The 20,150-nt window shown below is 47.9% G+C and overlaps 3 protein-coding genes across 3 annotated transcripts; 1 reads left to right on the top strand and 2 right to left on the bottom strand.

The window, feature by feature from the left end:
- Positions 1 to 277: 277 nt before the first annotated feature.
- On the top strand, positions 278 to 5,961 carry LOC123045707 (probable inactive ATP-dependent zinc metalloprotease FTSHI 3, chloroplastic). Its single transcript, XM_044468861.1, has 5 exons — positions 278 to 1,335; positions 2,814 to 3,137; positions 3,218 to 3,518; positions 3,927 to 4,138; positions 5,447 to 5,961. The coding sequence occupies exons 1-4, from the start codon at positions 430 to 432 to the stop codon at positions 4,121 to 4,123; spliced, it is 1,728 nt and encodes a 575-aa protein (XP_044324796.1). The 5' UTR covers positions 278 to 429; the 3' UTR covers positions 4,124 to 4,138; positions 5,447 to 5,961.
- Positions 5,962 to 10,514: 4,553 nt separating this feature from the next.
- LOC123041501 (uncharacterized) lies at positions 10,515 to 11,924 on the bottom strand. Its single transcript, XM_044464099.1, has one exon. It carries the CDS (start codon positions 11,061 to 11,063, stop codon positions 10,833 to 10,835), a length of 231 nt encoding a protein of 76 aa, XP_044320034.1. The 5' UTR covers positions 11,064 to 11,924; the 3' UTR covers positions 10,515 to 10,832.
- Positions 11,925 to 12,855: 931 nt separating this feature from the next.
- On the bottom strand, positions 12,856 to 20,020 carry LOC123039267 (uncharacterized). The gene is made up of 4 exons (XM_044462499.1): positions 19,961 to 20,020; positions 19,050 to 19,550; positions 18,729 to 18,902; positions 12,856 to 15,968 (listed from the first exon to the last, which is right to left on the bottom strand). Exons 1-4 carry the CDS (start codon positions 20,018 to 20,020, stop codon positions 15,846 to 15,848), a joined length of 858 nt encoding a protein of 285 aa, XP_044318434.1. The 3' UTR covers positions 12,856 to 15,845.
- Positions 20,021 to 20,150: the final 130 nt, after the last annotated feature.

The raw sequence follows: 20,150 nt of genomic DNA, 5'->3' as shown, positions 1-20,150 counted from the left end.
GCATGTTTTTTTTAAGGGGCAAGTGACTAGAAAACAGAAGCCAACGTGGCCTAAAACGTACAGTCTACAGACTTCAGCGAGCGTATAATGAGCAACGTATTTGGGTTAGCCCATGCGAGAGGCGACTGAGCGCTGTCGCGCCAACCGGCGCATAACGCACATTCTCATAGGGCCTGGAACCCTCCTGGATCCTAACAAGCGGGAAGTAGAAAGCCCACGACCCCTAAAAAAAAGCAATTTGCCGGATAAAAAAAAATCTGTTCGGCTATGGTCCTCTCCGTCCACGAATCATCAACAGGCCAAGCCGGCAACACGCCACTTCTTCTTCTGGGAGGAATTCCCTCGAACACCGCGTGCGCGCATCCCGCGCGACCTCTGTCCGATCGAATGGCGGTAACGAACTGAGCTAGGAGGGAGTACGTGGCTCCAATGGCGTCTCTTCCCCCCTTATCCGCTGCCGCCGCCTCTCTCCTGCGGCACCACGTCTGCTTCAGGCACCCCACTTCTTCCCTGAGCTGCTTCGCTGAGAGTAAGAGTTATGGCTGCTGCGGCGGAGTGCCTGACGCCGGGCGCTGCACGAGGCTGCGGCTGCGGCGGAGGAGCCCGGTACGTGCCAAGGTCGGCGAGGTGGAGAAGGACAAGGGTGCCGATTTGGGGCTCCGCACGGACCAACCCAAGAGCCTGCGGCGCCGCCTGCGGCTCAGGCCACGGCTGCGCGTGCTGCGGTGGCGTCTCCTGCGGCTGCTGTCGCCGCGGGAGCTCGCGGGCGACGCCGTGGCGGCGTTGCGGCGGGCCATCCGTCGCGTGCCGCCGCCTGCGGTCGCGTCGGTCGTCCTGGGGGCTCTCCTTCTCGCCGCGCGGCTCACGCTGCCCAAAAACCCGGCCCAGGAGGTGGCCTACGCGGACCTCCTGGCGGGGCTGCGCGCGAGCGCGGTGACCGCCGTCGCGTTCGAGGAGGACTCCCGCCGCATCTACTTCAGCAAGGCCGAGGACGTCGGCAGCGGCGACGACGAGCGCGAGACCGGTAGGAGCGCCGCCGTGCCGAAGTGGCCGTACTACGCGAGGAGGGTGCCGCACGACGAGGGGTTCCTGCTGGGCCTGATGCGGGAGGGCGGGGTGGACTACCGGTCTGCTCCACGGCCGGCGGGGAGGCTGCTGGTGGACATGCTGACCACGCTGCTCACGCTGTGGTTCTCACTGCTGCCGATGATGTGGTTCTTACAGAGGCAGATGTCGTCTGGGGGCAGTGCGGACAAGCGCCGCCGGCCCAGGAAGCAGCAGGTAGGATTTGACGATGTCCAGGGCGTGGATGAAGCCAAGGAGGAGCTTGTCGAGGTGAATATATATGACTCTCTACTTCTTACTCATGATGATTGTTTTCTGTGATGTCGATGATATGCAGACCAGTAGACAATAGACATAGAGTCCATTGACACAGGAAGTCAGCAAAATGTCGATCAATCAAGTTTAAGAAAGGAATTAACAAATTTTGCACCCATTCTCTATAACAAGCCCTACCCACACATGGATCTTAGAGTAAGGTCTTGCTAATCTTGTCGATTCTGATTTTAAGAAATCTAGGTCGGCTGGGAGTTCGCGATTGCATATGTCGAATACAAAGGGTATTATTCTTGCCAACTAAACTTTTCCCGACTTGCGGCATTCTATTGAAATTGCAAATACCAAGGGTATGAGGAGGAACCTTGCAAAATAAGAAATGGCACAGTAAGATCTGATCAAAGTTCTACACAGTGGCACTTAAGCCTGCTTGCCTTATTAACTTGTTGTTGGACTACAATGTGGTTCCTGTACGAAATTGTATATTTGCTCCCTTTTATTTCACAAAGCCCCGTTTCAAGACAAACGCCGCGAGCATGTCTGGAATATGAATACATATGTGATAGGCACTGACGTCTAAGATGAATTCCAATTTTTACCTCATATTTTGACACTAAGTACCCAATCCTATCCTATCCCATATATCTAAGTAGGTTATCCCATTTTTTAGCACATACAAGCCCTACACATCATCAATTTTTTATTTTTATTTTCTAGCAACAAATAATTGAAGCACAGGGTCATAAATCCCCGCAGCAACGCGTGGGATATTATCTTGTTTAACAGTTTTTTCATATGGATTACCCCATTTAGCGAAAGTTTTGCCAATTTTGCCCCATTCAAAATTTTGAGAGCGATCTGCTAGGCCGTCAGGTACATATAGCAAGCTATGTCGTGGTTTTCCTCCTTTGTGTTTTTTACCGTGCCTGAACCAGTTCGTATCCCTGAGCCGGACCCGTCCCGCGCACCCACCTGCAAATGTTTAGCAAAACCAACTGCAAGATGCGGTGCATATGCACACCTGACGACTGCGAGAGAAAAAAACCATGTCCAACTATGCCATTCGACCTGTTTGTGCAAAAAAAAGGAGGAAAACCGTGACATGGCACATTACGTGTACCTGACGGCTGGGACACACCTTTTACATTGCTCTTCAAATTTTTTAAAGGGGTAACAGCCAGAAAAACTTCCACTAAATGGGGTAACCCGGATGAGAATCAGCTAACTGGAGTAATTAGTGTAAAAAATGTGAAAATAGAGGGTAAAAAACTGGAATTCACTATGTTAATAATTAGTACTTGTATCTATGGATTCTGTAGTATTGACTGCTTAGGCTTTGTTGATGCTAGGAGTTATATTTGTTTTAGCTGATGTCTTGTTTTTGGTTCTTCATATGAGTTAGTTATGTACTTCTATTGACTGAATATCAACAAGGCTCATAAACTGTTGTACACTATTATAATTTCTTAATGTAGATAGTGAGCTGCTTGCGTGGTTCACTGAACTACAAGAAGCTGGGAGCAAGATTACCCAGGGGTGTTCTGCTTGCTGGCCCTCCTGGAACCGGGAAAACTTTGCTGGCGAAGGCAGTTGCAGGAGAGGCTGGAATTCCATTCTTCTCTGTTTCTGCTAGCGAATTTGTCGAAATGTTTGTTGGAAGAGGAGCAGCCCGTGTAAGGGAATTATTCAAGGAAGCCAAAGAAGCTGCTCCGTCAATCATTTTTATTGACGAACTTGATGCTGTTGGTGGAAGCAGAGGTAGAAGTTTTAATGATGAGAGGGACCAAACCCTAAATCAGGTGTGATTTAGCTCTCTTACTACATTTTCTTTTCTTTGTGAAGTCATACTAAATGATGAACATATTATTGCTTTGTCCAGCTGCTTACTGAAATGGATGGTTTTGACTCGGACGTGAAAGTTATTGTCATGGCTGCTACTAATAGACCTAAGGCTCTGGATTCTGCTCTTTGTCGGCCTGGTCGCTTCTCAAGAAAGGTTTTTGTTGGTGTGCCTGATTTGGAAGGCCGCAGAAAGATTTTGGCTGTTCATCTCAGAAAAGTTCCTTTAGAAGAGGAATCCGAAATAATTTGTGATCTGGTAGCTAATGTGACCCCAGGATTGGTTGGTGCAGATCTAGCAAACATTGTTAATGAGGCTGCTCTACTAGCTGCTCGAAGAGGTAAGTTAAATTCATCTTATATCATCAGATACATAAGACTTAGAGCAAATTGATTGGTTCCTTATGCTTAAAGTATCATATTTGTTGCAAGCAAATTTAAATATCGCTTTATTAAGAAATGCTTAGAGTTCCAAAGTGTAAAACCTGCAATTTTGTGGTCCATTTTCAGTGGAACAGGGCAAGGTTTGTGGTTCCTTTGTAAACTGCTAGTGCATTCTCTTATCAGTTTGACTCCACCATGTTCTAAATTATTACTGAGAAATCATAATCTTACCTGCATTTCTGTTTTGTATATTTCCCACGTTTTGGAAAGAGAGTTGCCTTTTAAAATGGTTAAGTTGATGAAATGTATTATAGTTAAGAAGTTACATGATTGCAAGATTCTGAGGGTGATTGTGTTCTGTTAAGGTGGGGATATTGTGGCTCGGGAGGATATAATGGATGCTATTGAGAGGGAAAAGTATGGGGTCAATGGTAGACAAAAGGGTCCTGATTCTGCAAGAGAAGGTCTTACCAAGTTATTTCCATGGTTACCTAAACCTGGAAATAAACCATCAAATCCAGATGATTTTCAAGGACTTATGGGTTATCATACGTTAAGCTAACTGGAGTTTTTCAAGGTATACTCGAATTTGCCCCTTTTGATGATTTTGTTCATCGATTTTTTCCTTTTAAATTCCTGTAAGTAGCTTGAGAAACTGATGACCTTCTAATTGAAACGATATATATGCTAAAGGAGCCAAAATTCACAATGCCAATTCAAAGTTTGTTTCATGTTGGTGTCCTGCTTCTGCTGTATGTCATGGTAAGCAAAACAATAAAATGGAATAGCAAGGGATTTGGCAGCAATACAACGTCCCGTTATAAAAAAAAGGGCTATGGAAGCTGCTATTTCGTTTATCTAGAATGCTCAACTTCAAAGGACCTATTTATTGATACTTACTTGGGAAATGCAACTTTTGAACTAATCAGCAGGTTGTACATATCGACATTTTATCAACAATAAATTTATCCTTTCAATGATCCTTTCTTTATGCGGGCAAATATTACAATGGACTAATTGAAGTATGTGTAGATTATTCACTGATTTGGTTTGTTCATGACACCTGTCATGGTATTGAAATTTAGAGATTCTCATTTTGAAATAAGGCTGGCACGTTTCCTGAGGAGATATTTTTGTGTGTGTTAGAGGTTAGGTATTGTGTTGACATCTTGAGGTAAGAAGTTTTTCAGATCCTGTCCAATGCTAAGTGCATGGTGTAGGTCTGGTTGAGCCTATCACTGAGGATGGTATGAACTATGATTCTCACCTCAACACCTAAAGCTTTCGACAGAGTTGGTGCATGCAACACAACCTGCTTTCACATCTCTTTTTTATCCTAAATGCCGAACCGTAGTCCTGTTCACTATTGAGATATTGTAAGAAATTGCACAATCCTAATATTCTCTCAACCGAGACATTGCGAGTGCAACAAATCAAAAATGTTCCTGCAACTTTTATACTGATAGGGCGACTAATAATATTTCAGTCTCTTTCCTTAAAAGAAGTCATGATATTCAATCTGATCGAATCCTATTGAAATTAGTGAATTTCACAAAACTACAGGTTTATTGTACAGACCATCCGAAAACTAGAGTACAGTCCCATAGAAGTAGAGACCTGTGGGTCAATTATATACTCCCTCCATCCCAAAATAAGTGTCGCTAGGGAGTATCACATAACTACAGATTTTAGGATCAATAATATCACAAAACTCGGCCGACATGTCATAGTTAAATAATTGCTATATCTATAGTTGTCTGATATGATTGATCACAAATTCTGTGGTCCTGTGAAAATATCTTTAGTATTGTGTGTACAATACATTAAATATCTGCTCTGTTGAACTTGCAATGTAATTGTTGTTTCTTTTGTTTGTGTTTTGCAGATCCGCAGAGGAGATAAGAATCAACTGACATGGTATCAAAATCGTGCATGAACTAGGGGACCTGCTGGGGCAGCAAAATATACAATTCAACTCTATCTGGGAAGGAGACTGCACTGTGCACTCAGTGGGGCGGCGGGCTGGTGCATTATTCGGTGAATTTTGATGCGAGTCAAGCAGCAGAAAACTGTTACAGATGAAAATAGATTAGCATGTGAATGTGCAATACACGATCCATGAATTTTACGAGTGACTTGGATCAGTTTTACCCCCGTAATTTTGATACAGGCACTTAAACCTGCTTTTGTTCCATAGCTTATAATGTCAATAGAATAGTCTGCATTAGTTTACAAGATAGGGTCACACCAATTCTGCTGTACACGAATTCGCCATTTGGCTCACTTTGTACCATCTAAGAGTTCCACCGCAGTTGGATCCACAACAATGTGTAGGATTGCAAGTAGACATAATTGCTCAGCAGATCAGCCAATCTTTACGCCTTGCCACATTTCTGGTTATGCCATTGTCATCTGCTGTTGCTCTGTAAACTTGTTTAGATTTGTTAGCTTTCAGATATGACAATTTTCAGTGTGTTGTTAGTCCTTTCTCTTCATCATTTGCTTGCTATATGCTAACCCTGATAGTTTACTTAGCATCAGGGTTTCCAGGAGTGAGGATTGGGCAAGAAGGGTGCTTGGCGCAGGAGCAAGTGGATTCCCTGGCAGTTGGTCGGAGAACGACCCTGTCTGCTTGACCCAGGAAAGCAGCCTGTTGTCAGGGACACATATCCATCCCGTCGCAAGCTCGCAACGCTGACATGACCTTAATAATTGGAAAGCCATGCAAGGGCTGCAGAATCAGGACATATACCCTTGGAGGCTTTGAGTACCAGAGGGGAAGTTTCTTCTGCTCTTCCCAAGCAAGAGAAAAAAAAGGCAGAGAGAGCTTTGGTATGTGGATGCCGACCTGTCAATAGACAGGAATCAAGGGCGTGGTTTGGCTTTTGGCGTGCCTTCTTCTGGGCTCCTTGTGCTGCTGTGACCATGTTCTACTCTGGTTCTGCTTCGACACGCTTGTCCGCGGGATCAAACCGCGGGCTAAAAAGGGATCAAGATGGGATTTTCCAACTGACTTGTAGCTTTCGCTGTTTTGTTCTTGGCATCTGCAGCTCTCATTGAATTTCATCTTATCTTTCACTCATGGCGGTTTTTTCTCGCTGCTGTTTTGCGGAACTGCTCGAGTCGTACTCCTGCTGGTTGGCACATCATCAGGAATTAACAAGGCTAGTAGTTAAGAGAAGAGAGTCATCTGGTAGTTAACAGTTTTCAACTATGTTGTTTGCAGATATGCTTCATGTTAATATCTTGAAGCATTTCTTGTGCAAGGAGCTGGGGCTCGCGAGTATATAAAAAAAAAAGAGACCAACCCAAGGGCTAACCCTCGTTGGCATTTATTTATAGGAGAAACTCAGCGAGCACCACGCGTCTAAACCGGGACTTGAACTCGGGTGGGCTGGCAGCAACCTCAGCTGCCCAGTCAACGGGTCGACGCCCCGTCCTCCTGGGGCTGGCGAGTAACTCTGGAAGCTACTAGCTACAGGAATAATTAGCTGAAGAGACGCGTACAAATTGAAGGCGATGGTGCGTACCATGTCACCTTTGCACTCCAAGTTGCAATGTGCTATGGAATTAGGGTATGACATGATGTTGGCATCCGAGATAAGCACACTGCATTATTTCTGCTAGAAAACTGAGGAAGGGCATACAGCGTATATTGACAGATACAACACTGAAGATCTACTCGAATATTCACACATAAGTGTATAGCTACGGTTTCACATACCGACCCACACATGCGCAGCCAGGCGACTACGGTTTCGGTTTCGTATCGCATCGATTACACTGATGATGAAAAGGGGGGAGAGATGAGATCGGTGGGAATAAGGAAAAGGCGAAGACAAGTAAGATGACGAAGAATATTGTCGAGACAAGAAGAGAAAAGCGAGAGGAAAGCGTTGCACGCACTGACTTGTAACTTTCAGTTGCTAGAGACCTAGATCTCTGGGCGGGCCGATGGAATAGTTTTAGCCTTCTAGTTGAGTTGCTTTCCGGACCCAGCTGAAAAAAGGGCTCATTCTTCCTCTGTAGACGCCGTTTCAAGTGCTGTCCCCTCGTCATCAAATCCTAGATCGATCGGCAGTGCAAGTATCAATATGCTTAGTTAACGACGCAGTTAGCTACCAACTAGCTCATGTGCTGATTAATCAATTTGTTTAGCCAAACTGCTTAATTAACATCAATTACTCCCAAGTAGCGATGTTCGAAATGGAAGTGGAGTGCATGCGCTTACTTGTCCGTTGAAAAATTAACTAATGTGGGGTAAATCATGAATTATGTGTACAAAAAATTAGATGGGTATTTGTACACATGAACACATGCATGCTTCCAAAAAAAACCACGCATACGCGTGAGCTAAATTTATCCTTTCTTCTTTTCTTTTAGAAAACTCGGAATAATTTGGGCACTAGATTTGTTGAATCGGCAGAAAGAATAATGACAAAAAGCATCATGCTCAAATTTTTGTTACTGAAATTTTTAATGCACTTATTAGTTTATAATGAGCTGTGCAAAAATAGGTGAAATAGGCAGATGCTGACTACACATATGGTGAAAACACCCCAATAGGCAGATGTTGACTACAATATAATCATAATCCACCCCAATACCAAATAAAATCTTAGAGAGGCAAACACCACAACGCACAAGCATAAAGGACATCTACGAAGGCATGATAGCAGCTGGCTCTTCGTCTTACCATGTAGGATAATCACTAATGCGGGAGAAAGAAGAGGGGAAGGCCAAAGAATAGAAGTCTCTTGAACAAGAGAATCTTAAGAGTGGGTTTAACTATATATTTGCACCATTGCATTTAATTCTAGTTTTGCTTTATGTAGAATCATCTTAAGACACATAATTTTATTGTAAATTTTAATGTAAATTTTAATGTGAAATAATCTTAATAGAACTGTCTCTCTAATAAGATAATCGTAATATGGAAAAAGAAAACAAAAAACATGGCACTTGCCATCGTGCTAGATCTTCTTCTATATGTACACACCATTTGCTCCATTTTACATGTGAATTCACACATTGCCCTGTGTGTGAGGCACTAGGGATGTGCATCTTTTCCCTCCCCCCGCCCCCGCGCCGCCCCTAGCGGGCGCCACGGGGGGTGATTCCCCTCCTGCCGGCGTAACCTCCCTCTCTCCATCTTCTCCTCGCCGCCGCACGAGGCTGGCGCCGGGCCATGCCTGGGGCGCGGTCTGGGACTGCGGCGGCGGGGCCGGCTCCGCTCCGATCTGTATCGGAGGGTCTTGGATCCGGGCGGCGGCCCATGGCGAGGCTCCCTGTCTCCTGCGGCGGGCAGTGGGGTGGGCGTGGTGCCGGCGATCTGGTCGGGTGGCCGACGGATCTCCGGTGGCCTGGGGCCTCGCGTGGCTGCCTTGGCGGCTGGCGGCGCCAGATCTGGCTGCTGGCCTTCTTCCCTGCTCGGTGCACTTCTCCTGCGAAGGTCCCTGGGTGTGCTGGATGGCCTGCCTATGGGATGCGGGCGATTTTGGTGGTCGGGATCCAGATTGGGGGAAACCCGGGTCGGCTCCGGCTGGCCGCGACGACGACGACGCCCGCGGGCGCCGATTTCTTCATGGAGACGTCTGTCAAGGTCTGCCCTTCCACTCCCCACCACCTAGCTTCTCGGGTGAAAACCTAACTCCGGTGGGCGGCGGCGGCGTCTTTGGCGCCGCGACCTTCTTGAAGGCGCCGCCTTGAGGGCTGGGTGGTGGCGGGCGCTATTTGGGGTCGGTGACAGCTGCCGACGGCGTGCCCTTCTTCGCCCAAGCCTCCGCTTTTCCTCCGACGCGTTCCGGTTCTCCTGGGGGCGTCGTTTTTGGAGTAAGTGTAGGCTGGGGGGGATGGTGGAGCGGTGCTCCATCTCACACATTGATGGCGGCGGATGTCGGCAGCATGGCGCTGTGGAGGCTCGACGTCCGATGCACGGAGATGGACTCGCGCAGGAGGAGGCTGCTGTTTGGCGTCATGGTGGCGTCAATGGCGGAGTGGCCAGACATGGTAGAAGCCTCAATTTGATCTGAAGACGGACCTGTGGAAGATGGCGGCGACGACACACGAGTGCGTCTGACCGGATTATGCCCCAGACCCGGTATGTGGCTCGGCTGGGGCTTCCGAATGTGTTTCGGCTTCCGGCTTTTGATGTTAGGTTTACGTGAGTGGTCTGGGTAGTGGCCCGGCTAGCACCCCTTCATCATATTGGATAGGAGTAGTGACATATGTTGCCAAGATGGTGGATTCAGGCACATTGGTGTAATACTTTGTATGGTCCTCGAGAATAATCAATAAAGTGGCCGTATGCATCTTCCAGATGCAGAGGCCGGGGGTCATCCTCCTTTTCTAAAAAAAAACATTGCCATGTGTAGAAAATGCACACCACCGTCTGAAACATGATATTCTATAGTGTACATCGACAAGGTCATGCCGGCTCCGGTAGAGGAGCGGCGACAGCGGCGCGTGGCTCGTTCTGGCGGCAATAGTGGTCGTTCGATTGTCTCCGAATCTCAATGTAATTTTTATTATGTTTGAGATGCTTTGTACTTTCGGTGAACAATTATGATAGATTTGATCTTTTTGCAAAAAATAATAATCTATAATGTACATGGATGATAATTCATATTTCTCCGGTTGATCACAGAATCTTGGGACACTGGCGCATCTATTGTTGCAAAGAGTGCATTTGGACATTTACTACTAACTGGAAAGATGGCAATTAGTGTAGTTACATGCTTGTAGTGACAAATCTACAATACCGCAAAAAAAAAAGTGACAAATCTACAAATTACACACCTTAATTTGCAGACTGCAACCAACAATTGTGCCGCTCTCTTGCGTGAACGCATGCAGTTCATGTATCGAGATCGCATACATGCAAGCGCTTGTCCAACTGAACCACATCTGCATTTCAAATTGTCCATATATATGTACGATCGAGCAGCCCGTGCTATAGAAACGTGCATGATTTCATTAAATCCCTTGTCATCTCTTGCGCTGCATTATTCGACAGAACACTTACAAAACATAGATAGCACTCACGCACACGTACTGCACACGGAAGATACATAACATATGATCATATCAACACACTTGATATGTCTACATAAATACTAGCTCATCGGGAAGCTGGCTAGGCACGTGCGTATGCGCCAGCTCCCGGCAGATCAATCTTATTCCCTGTACGTACGCGATAACCTGGACGTACGCCCTAGCTGGGCACGTAGGTACATATATAGGCGGCGGCGGCGGCAGCTGGGCGGATGGGTTCAGGCGACGAGGCTCCTCTGGCGGAAGCTGGCGATGAAGTCGGCGGCCTTCTGGTCGACGTCGCTCTCGCCGACCCACCACCCGGAGTCCTCGTCGCTGGACCTGACCTTGCGCAGCCCCGGCGCCGGCGGCTGCTCCCAGTCGCTATCCTCGTCGTCGACGTAGGCGTACCGCCTCGACCTCCGCGAGAAGCTGAATATGGCGCAGAAGAAGGACGACCTCCTTCCCATATACTGGCTAGCTCTCTTGTTAGTTAAGTTCTATATATGTGTGATGATCAGCTAGGTAGCTAACCAGTGGTGGTTGGAGAGTGGCTGTCTGGCTTGTGCTCAAGGAAGGTGAGAAGAGGCCACCCTCTATTTATAGGCCGGAGAAGCCTTGCATGGCATTTGGCATGGTGGCTTATGTGCGTGCTTGTGTGTGTGTGTGCAGGAGAGAGCTAGCCCTAGTCTGGTGGTTTGGGTTCTTCCGGTCCTCGACCACTAAAGGCTCCCGATCGGGGAATCGAGAACGGACGGCCGGATTTCCGCAACCAGATCGAGATCGAGATCGAACGACCCGGATTGCGGGATGTGAAAAGATGCTAAAGCACGGCCGTACATGCTCCATCTGCAGCGCACGATATGGTGGTTGGTGAAATACTGAGACTGTCCTTGCTAGGAAAAGTAGATTTGAGTTCGATCCCTCCGAGACAGAAAATATACGTATCGCTCGATCCATTCTACCTACCTACGTACGTTCGGAATCTCTGTGTGTAAACAGTAAACATTCTTGTATAATCTGCCATTCTGCCCATGTCTCTTCGTTAATTATCATTAGCACCGTGCACCACAACTCCACAAGTTGGAACTACTCCCTGATCATATCGGTGGTAAATACGGGCATCTTCAACGCCTACCCCAAAACCGCCCACATCCGTCTGTCCGGACGCAGCAAACCATCCAATGGTGTATCGCATTTGTCTGCGCATTAGTTCGGGTGTCCGTTTTTCCGCAAACCGGAAGCAAACTAGGAGAACTTTACGGGAGTCTGGACACCAGCTACTTTGGACTCGTGACACCCCCGACACACCTAGAATTGAGGCGGAGCACGCGCATTTGGAGTTGGCCGCAGTATTTCCATGGCAATACCCCCCCCCCCCCCCCCCCCCCCCACACACACCACCACCACCTCCTTTCTCAACCCTCTCCTCTACCATCCCGCCGCTCTTCACCCTAATTCCTGCCCTTTTTCGCCGTCGCCGCCACCTGAACCCGTACAAAAAGTTGCAGGAGACGACGTTGTGGAGGACGATCTGACGAAGGAAGCTGCCCGAAAGATCAACTCGGTGACACGACAAGCCCACCACCTCAAACAGAAGGCAAATGAGGCGGCATCGCTCAAAAAGAAGGGCGGCAGGCGTGGCGGCGGACATGCAGGGTGCAGGCGTGGTGCAGGAGGCGGCCAGGCCTGGGACGCAGGACGCCGTCGTTGTCGCCGTCTATGCAGACATCGTCCTAGCCTTGAAGATGGAGGAGTCGGATGATAATGCAAGGATGATCGTGCAAGCCATCCGTCTTAGGATGTTGAAGCCCTTGAAGGAGCAGTTGGAGACGACAGAGGAGGCGGCGGTTGAGAAGAAGCGGATGGCAAGGAGGAGCCAGTAGCAGAGTGAGCGAGGTTGAGATACTTTTTACCGAAAAAGACTTTCGCCCCGCTTTATATATAAAGCACAACCGCCCAAGCCACAAACAGGGAACACGAGTTCAGCCACACTCACGCGCAAGGCGTGAAAGTTCACAGACGCACGCACACACATAACAAGGTACCATGGTTAATGTTGAGGGCACGGCTCAACAAGCCCAAAAAGGAAAAAGCGCCGGCACCCCGGCACAACTAAGAGAGCCGGAGGCCTAGTCTGGCTCCGGAGGAGGCGGCGGAAGCGGAGGCGCCACGCGGAAGGCCATCGCTCGAAGGTCGGAGATGAGGGTGTTGATGGCGTTCCGGTCTTGGAAGCGGCTAAGCGGTCGCCGAAGCTGCAAAAACCACACATTAAGATGGCGTCAGTCGCACGTCGAAGAGGGGTACGCTGGATGACAAGTCTGTTGCACACGGTCCAGAGCGTCCAAGCGAGAACCCCGACACACAACCACCTAGTGTGGCGGTGACGGGTGCAGAGGCTTGGATTTCCGCCAACAAGTCAGGGAAGTTGGTGTTGCACCAAGTTCCACCAACAACGTCGCGGAAGTAGGACCACAAGAACGGGACGGTCACGCACGAGAAGAAGATGTGGTTAGCATCTTCCGCCACGTTACAGAGGGGGCACATGCCTTCACCAGGCCCGTTGCGCTTGCGCACCTCAACCCCAGAGGGCAAGCGTCCTCGAATCCACTACCATATCAAACTAAACGGCTAAGGGACCGTGGAAGGAGCAATCGCTTGATAGAGGGACTTGGTTGAGAAGCGCCCCGAAGTCTCGAGGCGCCACGAGACGGAGTCATCCGCGTTGTCGACGTCGAGAGGCTGAAGAGCGATGGTTTGAAGGAGAGCATCCCATGCAACCACCTCGAGGAGGCCAAAGGGTCTACGGAACGCGAGGCGCCCTAAGTCAATAAGGGCCACCTCCGCAGAGACCCGAGGGTCAGCCGCAATGGAGAATAGCTTGGGGGAAACGGGCGGCAAGGGGGAGGTCCCCCACCCACCGGTCGAACCAAAACAGGGTCGAGGCACCAGATCCCACCAAGATGGAAGTGCCGATGCGGAGGAATGGCATGAGCTGAACCACAACCTGCCGGAAGTGGGATCTGCCTGAGTGCTGGCAGAAGGCAAGGGGCTGGCCACGCAGGTATTTGGATCGGATGATGTCCAGCCAAAGGCCGCCCTCCCCGTTGGCAATCCGCCAAAGCCAGCGGGTCAGGAGGGCGATATTCATGCGCCTAGAGGACAGGATCCCAAGGCCTCCTTGGTCCTTAGGTTTGCAGATGTCCGGCCAACTGACCATATATTTCGCTCAGGATACCCTCTTTTAGCTGCTAGGTCTATTTCTTGCTTATCCTCCTCGCCGGCCCAGAAGAATCTGGACTGGTATATTTGGCTATCTCCTGATGCAGCGTCTCATGCAGGCTATAGAAGCTCATCAGGAACCAGAGGAGGCTGGAGAGGGAGGAGTTGATGAGAATCACCTGGGCGGCCTTAGATAGCCACCTGCCCCTCCAAGGTTCAACTCAGTGCTGCAAGCGGGTTACGGCGGGGCGGAGGTCCACCACGGTGAGCCTGGAGTCGCTGATGGGGATCCCCAAATAATTGGTGGGGAAGGAGCCCAGTCTACAGTTCAGTCGGTCGGCCATACCTTGGCATTCCTCCTGGGAGTAGCCAAGGATCATCACCTTGCTCTTGTCGAAGTTGATCGTGAGGCCTGCCATCTGCTGAAAGCAGAGGAGAAGGAATTTAAGGTTGGCAATGTCGGAGTCCGAACCCTCGATCATGATGATGGTGTCATCCGCGTACTATAGGAGGGAGACCCTTCCCCCTCCCATCAGATGAGGTACCACCCCTCAGATATGACCAGCAGCCTTGGCCTTATAAAGGATAGTAGCCAGGGCCCCGACCACCATATTGAAAAGGAACGGAGAGAAAGGGTCACCCTGGCGGACCCCACATAGGGTGGGGAAGTAGGGTCCGAAAACAGAGGAAATTGTTATGCAATGTAGCTTGATGTTTACTGCGGTCCAAGAGCGTGGAAATTGTTATGCAATGTAGCTTGAGTTTCTACAAGAACCAAAAACAGAGGAAACCTTCACAACTGTTTATAGAGCTTGAAAACTACACAAGAAAAACATAGAACATCTCTAGACATAAAGAGAGAGAAAAACATGGAAGACGTCAGTCATGTTTGTGGCCCGCCCATTCTATAGGAATCCAGATATGCTACTCTGTTGTTACAAGTGGCAGGCGGCGCCGTAGAAAATTTTCATAAAGGATTCAGTGAAAGTTTTCCTAAAGGGGGCTTTAGGCCTTTGTTTGAGGTCTACTACAAAGCTGTGGTCCTCTAATTTTGCTGTCCCCAAGCAATCATGTATGTGCAATCGTGCATGATATCCGATCGAATACTAATACTGTAGTTCTTCATTCGGAGCCATGCATGTTTAGCTTTTGTATGCTCCTACACAATTGGCCAAACAATCCGTGGATGCTCTCCATTAGCTATTGTCTTCCATACTACCCTATGTTTCAAATCATTTTCATTTGGGGGGTACCACAGTGTGTAGATCCGTATGTCTAATGTATGTGTGAAAACTTTCAGAAAGGAAGAAAAATCTGATATAAAAAACTGGGAAACACCTAGCCCTCATAATTCACAAAGTTGACAGCTAATACTCCCTCTGTCGGTCTGTCGCAAAATATAAGAACGTTTTTAATACTACACACTAGTGTAAAAAACGTTCTTATATTATGGGACGGAGGGAGTAGCTACTAGCCTAGCAGGTGGCAGGTATATATAGTAATCGATATATGGTAGCTGAAGTAATAACGAAATATGAATCCATAAGTTTCATAGTAAATGTGGTACATTTTTGTTTTAGGCTTGTTTCTCTTGTCTGCCTCCAAGAAGCTGGCAAGCAGACAAGCAGTGACCTGTGGGCAAGAGTTAGAAAAAGGGAAAGAAGAAGAAAAGGCAAGTTTTTGTTTTCTCAGGCGTCACAAACGAAGCATACAAAGCTGCGCCCACAATATCAGTCTCTAATCCTCCAAGAATATATCGTATTCTTAAAAGAAAAGGCTTTTTGCAGATTAAAAGAGATTGACGTGGTCAAACCAGCTTATACCGTAATACTGTATACATGTGCAGTGCTCACCTTCGTTTTTGTAGCAGCAGTGGCGCATCCTTAATCTCTAAGCATGATAATGCTGCCATCTCCTGTTGAAAGCACTATTGCGTGTGCGCACGATCGGTAGATGTGCTGTTGCATCATAAAAGGCAGAGGACGTAACAACTTTGGGGTGTGTTGTCTTTGTCCATCGAACATCTCGCTTCACTTCATCGGAGGATTGTAATGCAATCTGACTATGCATCTTGCTAGTTGATCAGTGTGAATGCTAGTTCTTTCTTGGAGGTTCCAGTCCAGGCTTGGCCCTTGGCTCTCCTGATGGTCGTTCTGTCCGAAAGAAATTGTCAGCATGACATGATACGTGAAATATAATGATAGCAGGAGAACTACTGTGGTGTACAGCGGTGAGGTACAAGGTTGTAGGATTTGCGACACAACTGGCTAAAGCGTTATAGAATTTACATGGGTCACAAGAGTTATAAAAGTTACAGCGAAGAGAAAACAGATATCTTGATATTAAGACATTCCATTTATCAGAAAAAGAGAGAAAACAGATATTCTATTCACTGGTAGCATTTTTAAAGAGGAGTGGACCCAGATCAAGAGGTCCTTAATACCTGGGCTAAAAAGGCGTATGATGTAGACTGGTTACATTATACTCCCTCCGTCCCGAAAAACATGTCGTGAGCGTAGTTCACTGGTAATTTTGCAAAAAAAAACTCGTGGTTTCAAAAGCGTTTCAAACAAGTCCCTCCGCCCCGTCTTCTTCCTCCGTCGGTCGCCTGCGCGTCGCCAGGGGCCGGCGTCGCCCGGCTGCGTGATTCGCCAGGGGCTGGCGAGCCCAGCTGAGCTCCTCCGCCGTCGCCAATTACATGCTCTCGCCGCCATCGACAGTAACCTCCTCCACCGCTGCAGCCCAGACCTGCGTCGCCGCGGTACCCTCCCGCTGCGATTACCTGCAGGCGTCGCCGGAATCTCCCACTACGTCTTCCTCGAGGCCGTGCGCGTTCCTCCTCGAGCTCCCCCGCATCCTCCTCAAGCCCGCGCACGTCCTCCTCGTGCTCCGGCGCGTCCTCCTCGAGCTCCGGCGCGTGCGTCGCCGTGATCCCCTACCGGCGTCGCCGGAGCCTGCCTCCACGATCCGATGGACCAGGAGCTCACACACGTGATCCTCAATCTCTAGCGCGACCTCGTCAATCTCCCACGCCCGCGCACCCGTGCTGCTCCTTCTCCCCTGCCCACGCACCCGTGCGGCTGCTTCTCCCCTGTCGCCGGTGGTTTCTGCCCGTGCTGCTGCTGCTCCGCTGACCCTGCCCGTACTGCTGCTGCTCCACTGACCCTGCCCGTGCTGCTGCTGCTCCGCTGACCCTGCCCGTACTGCTGCTGCTCCACTGACCCTGCCCGTGCTGCTGCTGCTCCACTGAGCTGCCCGTGCTGCTGCTCCTTGACCCTGCCCGTGCTGCTGTTGCTCTACTCTGCACCCTGAAGAAGGTACAGTAAAACTGTGTGATGGTGATGTAAAACTTCAATTGGAGAAAAATAATTCTGCTTATGCTGGTGATGTAAAACTGTGTGTGATGGAGCAGAAAAATACTTCTGCTTATGGTGCTCAGTGGATACAAATCTGACTGAAAATGAACATGGACCACAACTTAGTTTCAGTTTTGTTGGTCTACTAGTTACTCCAACAGTAGAAGAGCAGAACATGCTTGCTTCTTCCTCATTTGTTGGAATTATCTGGGTTATTTGGCTTAATTATTTGAATTAATTTGGGTTATTTGGATTAATTGAATTATTTGGATTTATTTGAATTAATTTGGATTATTTAAATTAATTTGTGTTATTTGGATGTATTTGAATTAATTAGAATTAATTTTGGTTATTTGCATGGTCTATTTGCTTTCAGTGATGTTCCTTTTACTTCTTGGGTTTCCCTAGCCATCAATCTTTCTGCTCTCTATAATATGGTGAACACCTCCCCTTTTCCTAGCATTTAAAAAGAAAATGATCACCTAGTTTAGTCTGTGATGTGACAAATGGAGGGGCATCAAATGGAGTAACTCTGTTTAGAGCTAGCTTTCTTCCTAACAAAGTTACTGCTCCTAAATATGGACACGCATTTTTTTTTATTTACAGCTACTCCTATTCCTTCTTCTACTCTAGCTGCAGTAAGCAATATCACCAGCCAAACAATATCTGCAACAGATGCTTTCAGCAATCAGAGACTGCTGTCGAATACTCCGTCAAATTTAGATTTGAGATTTTGAGCAAGAATTTGAGATTTTTATGTGATGTAACTAATCTTTGTGCCATAATCTTTGCCATTTTAGAAATGCACTAATCTTTGCCATGGAGTACTATAGATATAGATTCAGTAACTGACAGTGTTACTAGATACTGCCATGGAGTATTTCAAAAATGCATAAAGGTTATGTACAGTGAAGTGAAACTACAATTTCATCATGAATTGGTGATGGTACTGAAATTTGTTGGTAAATCCTTCTGATTTGGCAGGATCCACTACTCACCAAGGCTTTTACTCACCAAGGCTTTTACTGCAAATTTGTTTGGAAAACCATTTTAGTAAGTTCATGAGAATAAATAAGTTGCAGATTTCATGCACAAAGTGCTAGACAGTAGACATATGGAGTGAGTTTTTTGCTCGTAAATCTGCTCTTGCTTAAGCAAGTTTTTGACTGAAACGCCTTCAGTAGACACCACAGATCATGGCCTCACCTTTGGAGTACAAAATGCCTATCAGAATAAATAGGAGTACATGCTCTAGAGGTATCTGGTTCTAGGCACCAGTCACAGTACCATCCAATATTGTTAAACTTACAAAATTTCGGTGCCTGCTTATTAACAGATCCACAGAAGTGCCAAATAAGATTATTGGGAAACTACATGCTCTAGAGGCTGGTTAGTTGCAATCTGGTTAGTTGAATTTGTTTTTGATAAGAATAATCATAAAGGACAAGAAACTTCACTGGAACTAAAACTGAATTTGTGATACACACAACAAACATAACTTTTCTGCAATCCTCTGTGTAATTTGAAAAGAGGCTGATTTGTTAGAGCAGAGTAAACCTTGGAGAGGCCCTTGAGATTGGTCTTGCCATGTGCATCCTCCAGCACCAGGACCTCCTGCTCCTTGGGCTCCAACAGATCAAAGACGTGGGTGTCCTGCACCACCAATGGACGCCGCGAACTGCAGGATATCCTCCATGGCGATGGTACCAGGCCCGGGTGGTCCTGCGACCCCTGCGAGAGACAAACAGAGCTGAAACTAAACACAGCCGAAAGTGGTTTGACAAACAGAGTAGGAATTCGAAATTAGATATGCATCTGATGCCCTGCATATGGTCTCTCTGAAATTGAAATGGCAAGAATGGTGGGCGCGTCTGATACCTTGAAGAGGTGGTCTTTGGCGGCGGCGGCGCCGGGCCTGGATGCGCGGGGCCGACGGCGAGCGCCACTCCGGCGAGTTCGACGGTGAGCTCCTCCACCTTTTTGAACACGGTGAGCTCCTCCACCTTGAGCACGTAGCCGTCCGTGGAGTGGAGAAGGGGCACCCGTGCTTTCTAGTGCTCGGGTCGATGGCGTCCATGGAGGGGGCGAGCTTCGTGGTCGCCGATGGACAGATGCGGATAGTGGTCTCCAAAAATTGAACCTTGAAGGGTGGTAGCAGAGGGGAACGATGCGGCGGGCGGAGGGGAGGGAAACGAGGCGGAGGCGTGGGGTGCCGGGGAGGGGGAGTGGCGTGGGGCGGTGGGAGTGGGAGGGGGAGCCGTGGGCGGGGGCGGGCGGCGGGGCTGTGGGCAGGGGCGGGCGCGACCAAATCGGCCGGCGTCGGAGAAGAGTGAGGAAGGAGAGAGAGGACCGCGGGTTTTGTCGGAAAAACAACGAGGGCTAAATTGTAAAAACGGTGCTGCGACATGTTTTTTGGGACGGAGGGAGTAATATATATATATAACTCCAAGAAAGCATCTATCAGGCACAAAGATCTAAACCACTTATATATGCTGCACTACTATGCTAGTTTTACGTAGTAAATTTGAGACAAGAAAACCAAAGCAAGGATCTTGTTCTTCTATTTTCACGTAGAAATAGAAATAACGAGATTGACGCAAAAGGACAAGAAAACAATAGGACATTCATATACAGGGAAGACAGTTTGTTGATCTGTTTTCTACAAACTATTGAGTTATTCTTTATTGCAACTGATTGAGTTAGGTAACAAGTTGATTGTATTGATTTTTGCCTATGCCTAGCCCATGAAGTGATATTTCAGGCTTCTCAATTAATTAGAAACATTTCACAGGATCCATTTTCAAGCCAAATAGTTGTAAAGCACAGTTTGTTTGAGCATCTAACTCCATATGCATAAGAAGAGGAACTGCTGAGTAACTAATCTCTCATAAGATGCTTTCAAAGGTACATACTACCAAAGCAACATGCTATCAGATCTGTAAAGGTTTAGACACTGTTGAAGTTAAAATAGCATGGTAT

The sequence above is a fragment of the Triticum aestivum genome, chromosome 2B (assembly GCF_018294505.1).
Source record: "Triticum aestivum cultivar Chinese Spring chromosome 2B, IWGSC CS RefSeq v2.1, whole genome shotgun sequence".
NCBI classification, from domain to species: domain Eukaryota; kingdom Viridiplantae; phylum Streptophyta; class Magnoliopsida; order Poales; family Poaceae; genus Triticum; species Triticum aestivum.
This window is presented reverse-complemented; position numbering and strand designations above follow the sequence as displayed.

Bases quoted from the DNA above. Each gene is read 5' to 3' on its own strand.
- LOC123045707 (XM_044468861.1), top strand. From the start codon at position 430: ATGGCGTCTCTTCCCCCCTTATCCGCTGCCGCCGCCTCTCTCCTGCGG. The intron at 1,336-2,813 runs GTGAATATATAT...TTCTTAATGTAG, and splicing joins CCAAGGAGGAGCTTGTCGAG to ATAGTGAGCTGCTTGCGTGG. The intron at 3,138-3,217 runs GTGTGATTTAGC...TGCTTTGTCCAG, and splicing joins GGGACCAAACCCTAAATCAG to CTGCTTACTGAAATGGATGG.
- LOC123041501 (XM_044464099.1), bottom strand. From the start codon at position 11,063: ATGGGAAGGAGGTCGTCCTTCTTCTGCGCCATATTCAGCTTCTCGCGG.
- LOC123039267 (XM_044462499.1), bottom strand. From the start codon at position 20,020: ATGGAGTTAGATGCTCAAACAAACTGTGCTTTACAACTATTTGGCTTG. The intron at 19,551-19,960 runs GTGAAATGTTTC...TTTACAATTTAG, and splicing joins TTGGCTTGAAAATGGATCCT to CCCTCGTTGTTTTTCCGACA. The intron at 18,903-19,049 runs GTATCAGACGCG...TGTCTCTCGCAG, and splicing joins CCAAAGACCACCTCTTCAAG to GGGTCGCAGGACCACCCGGG.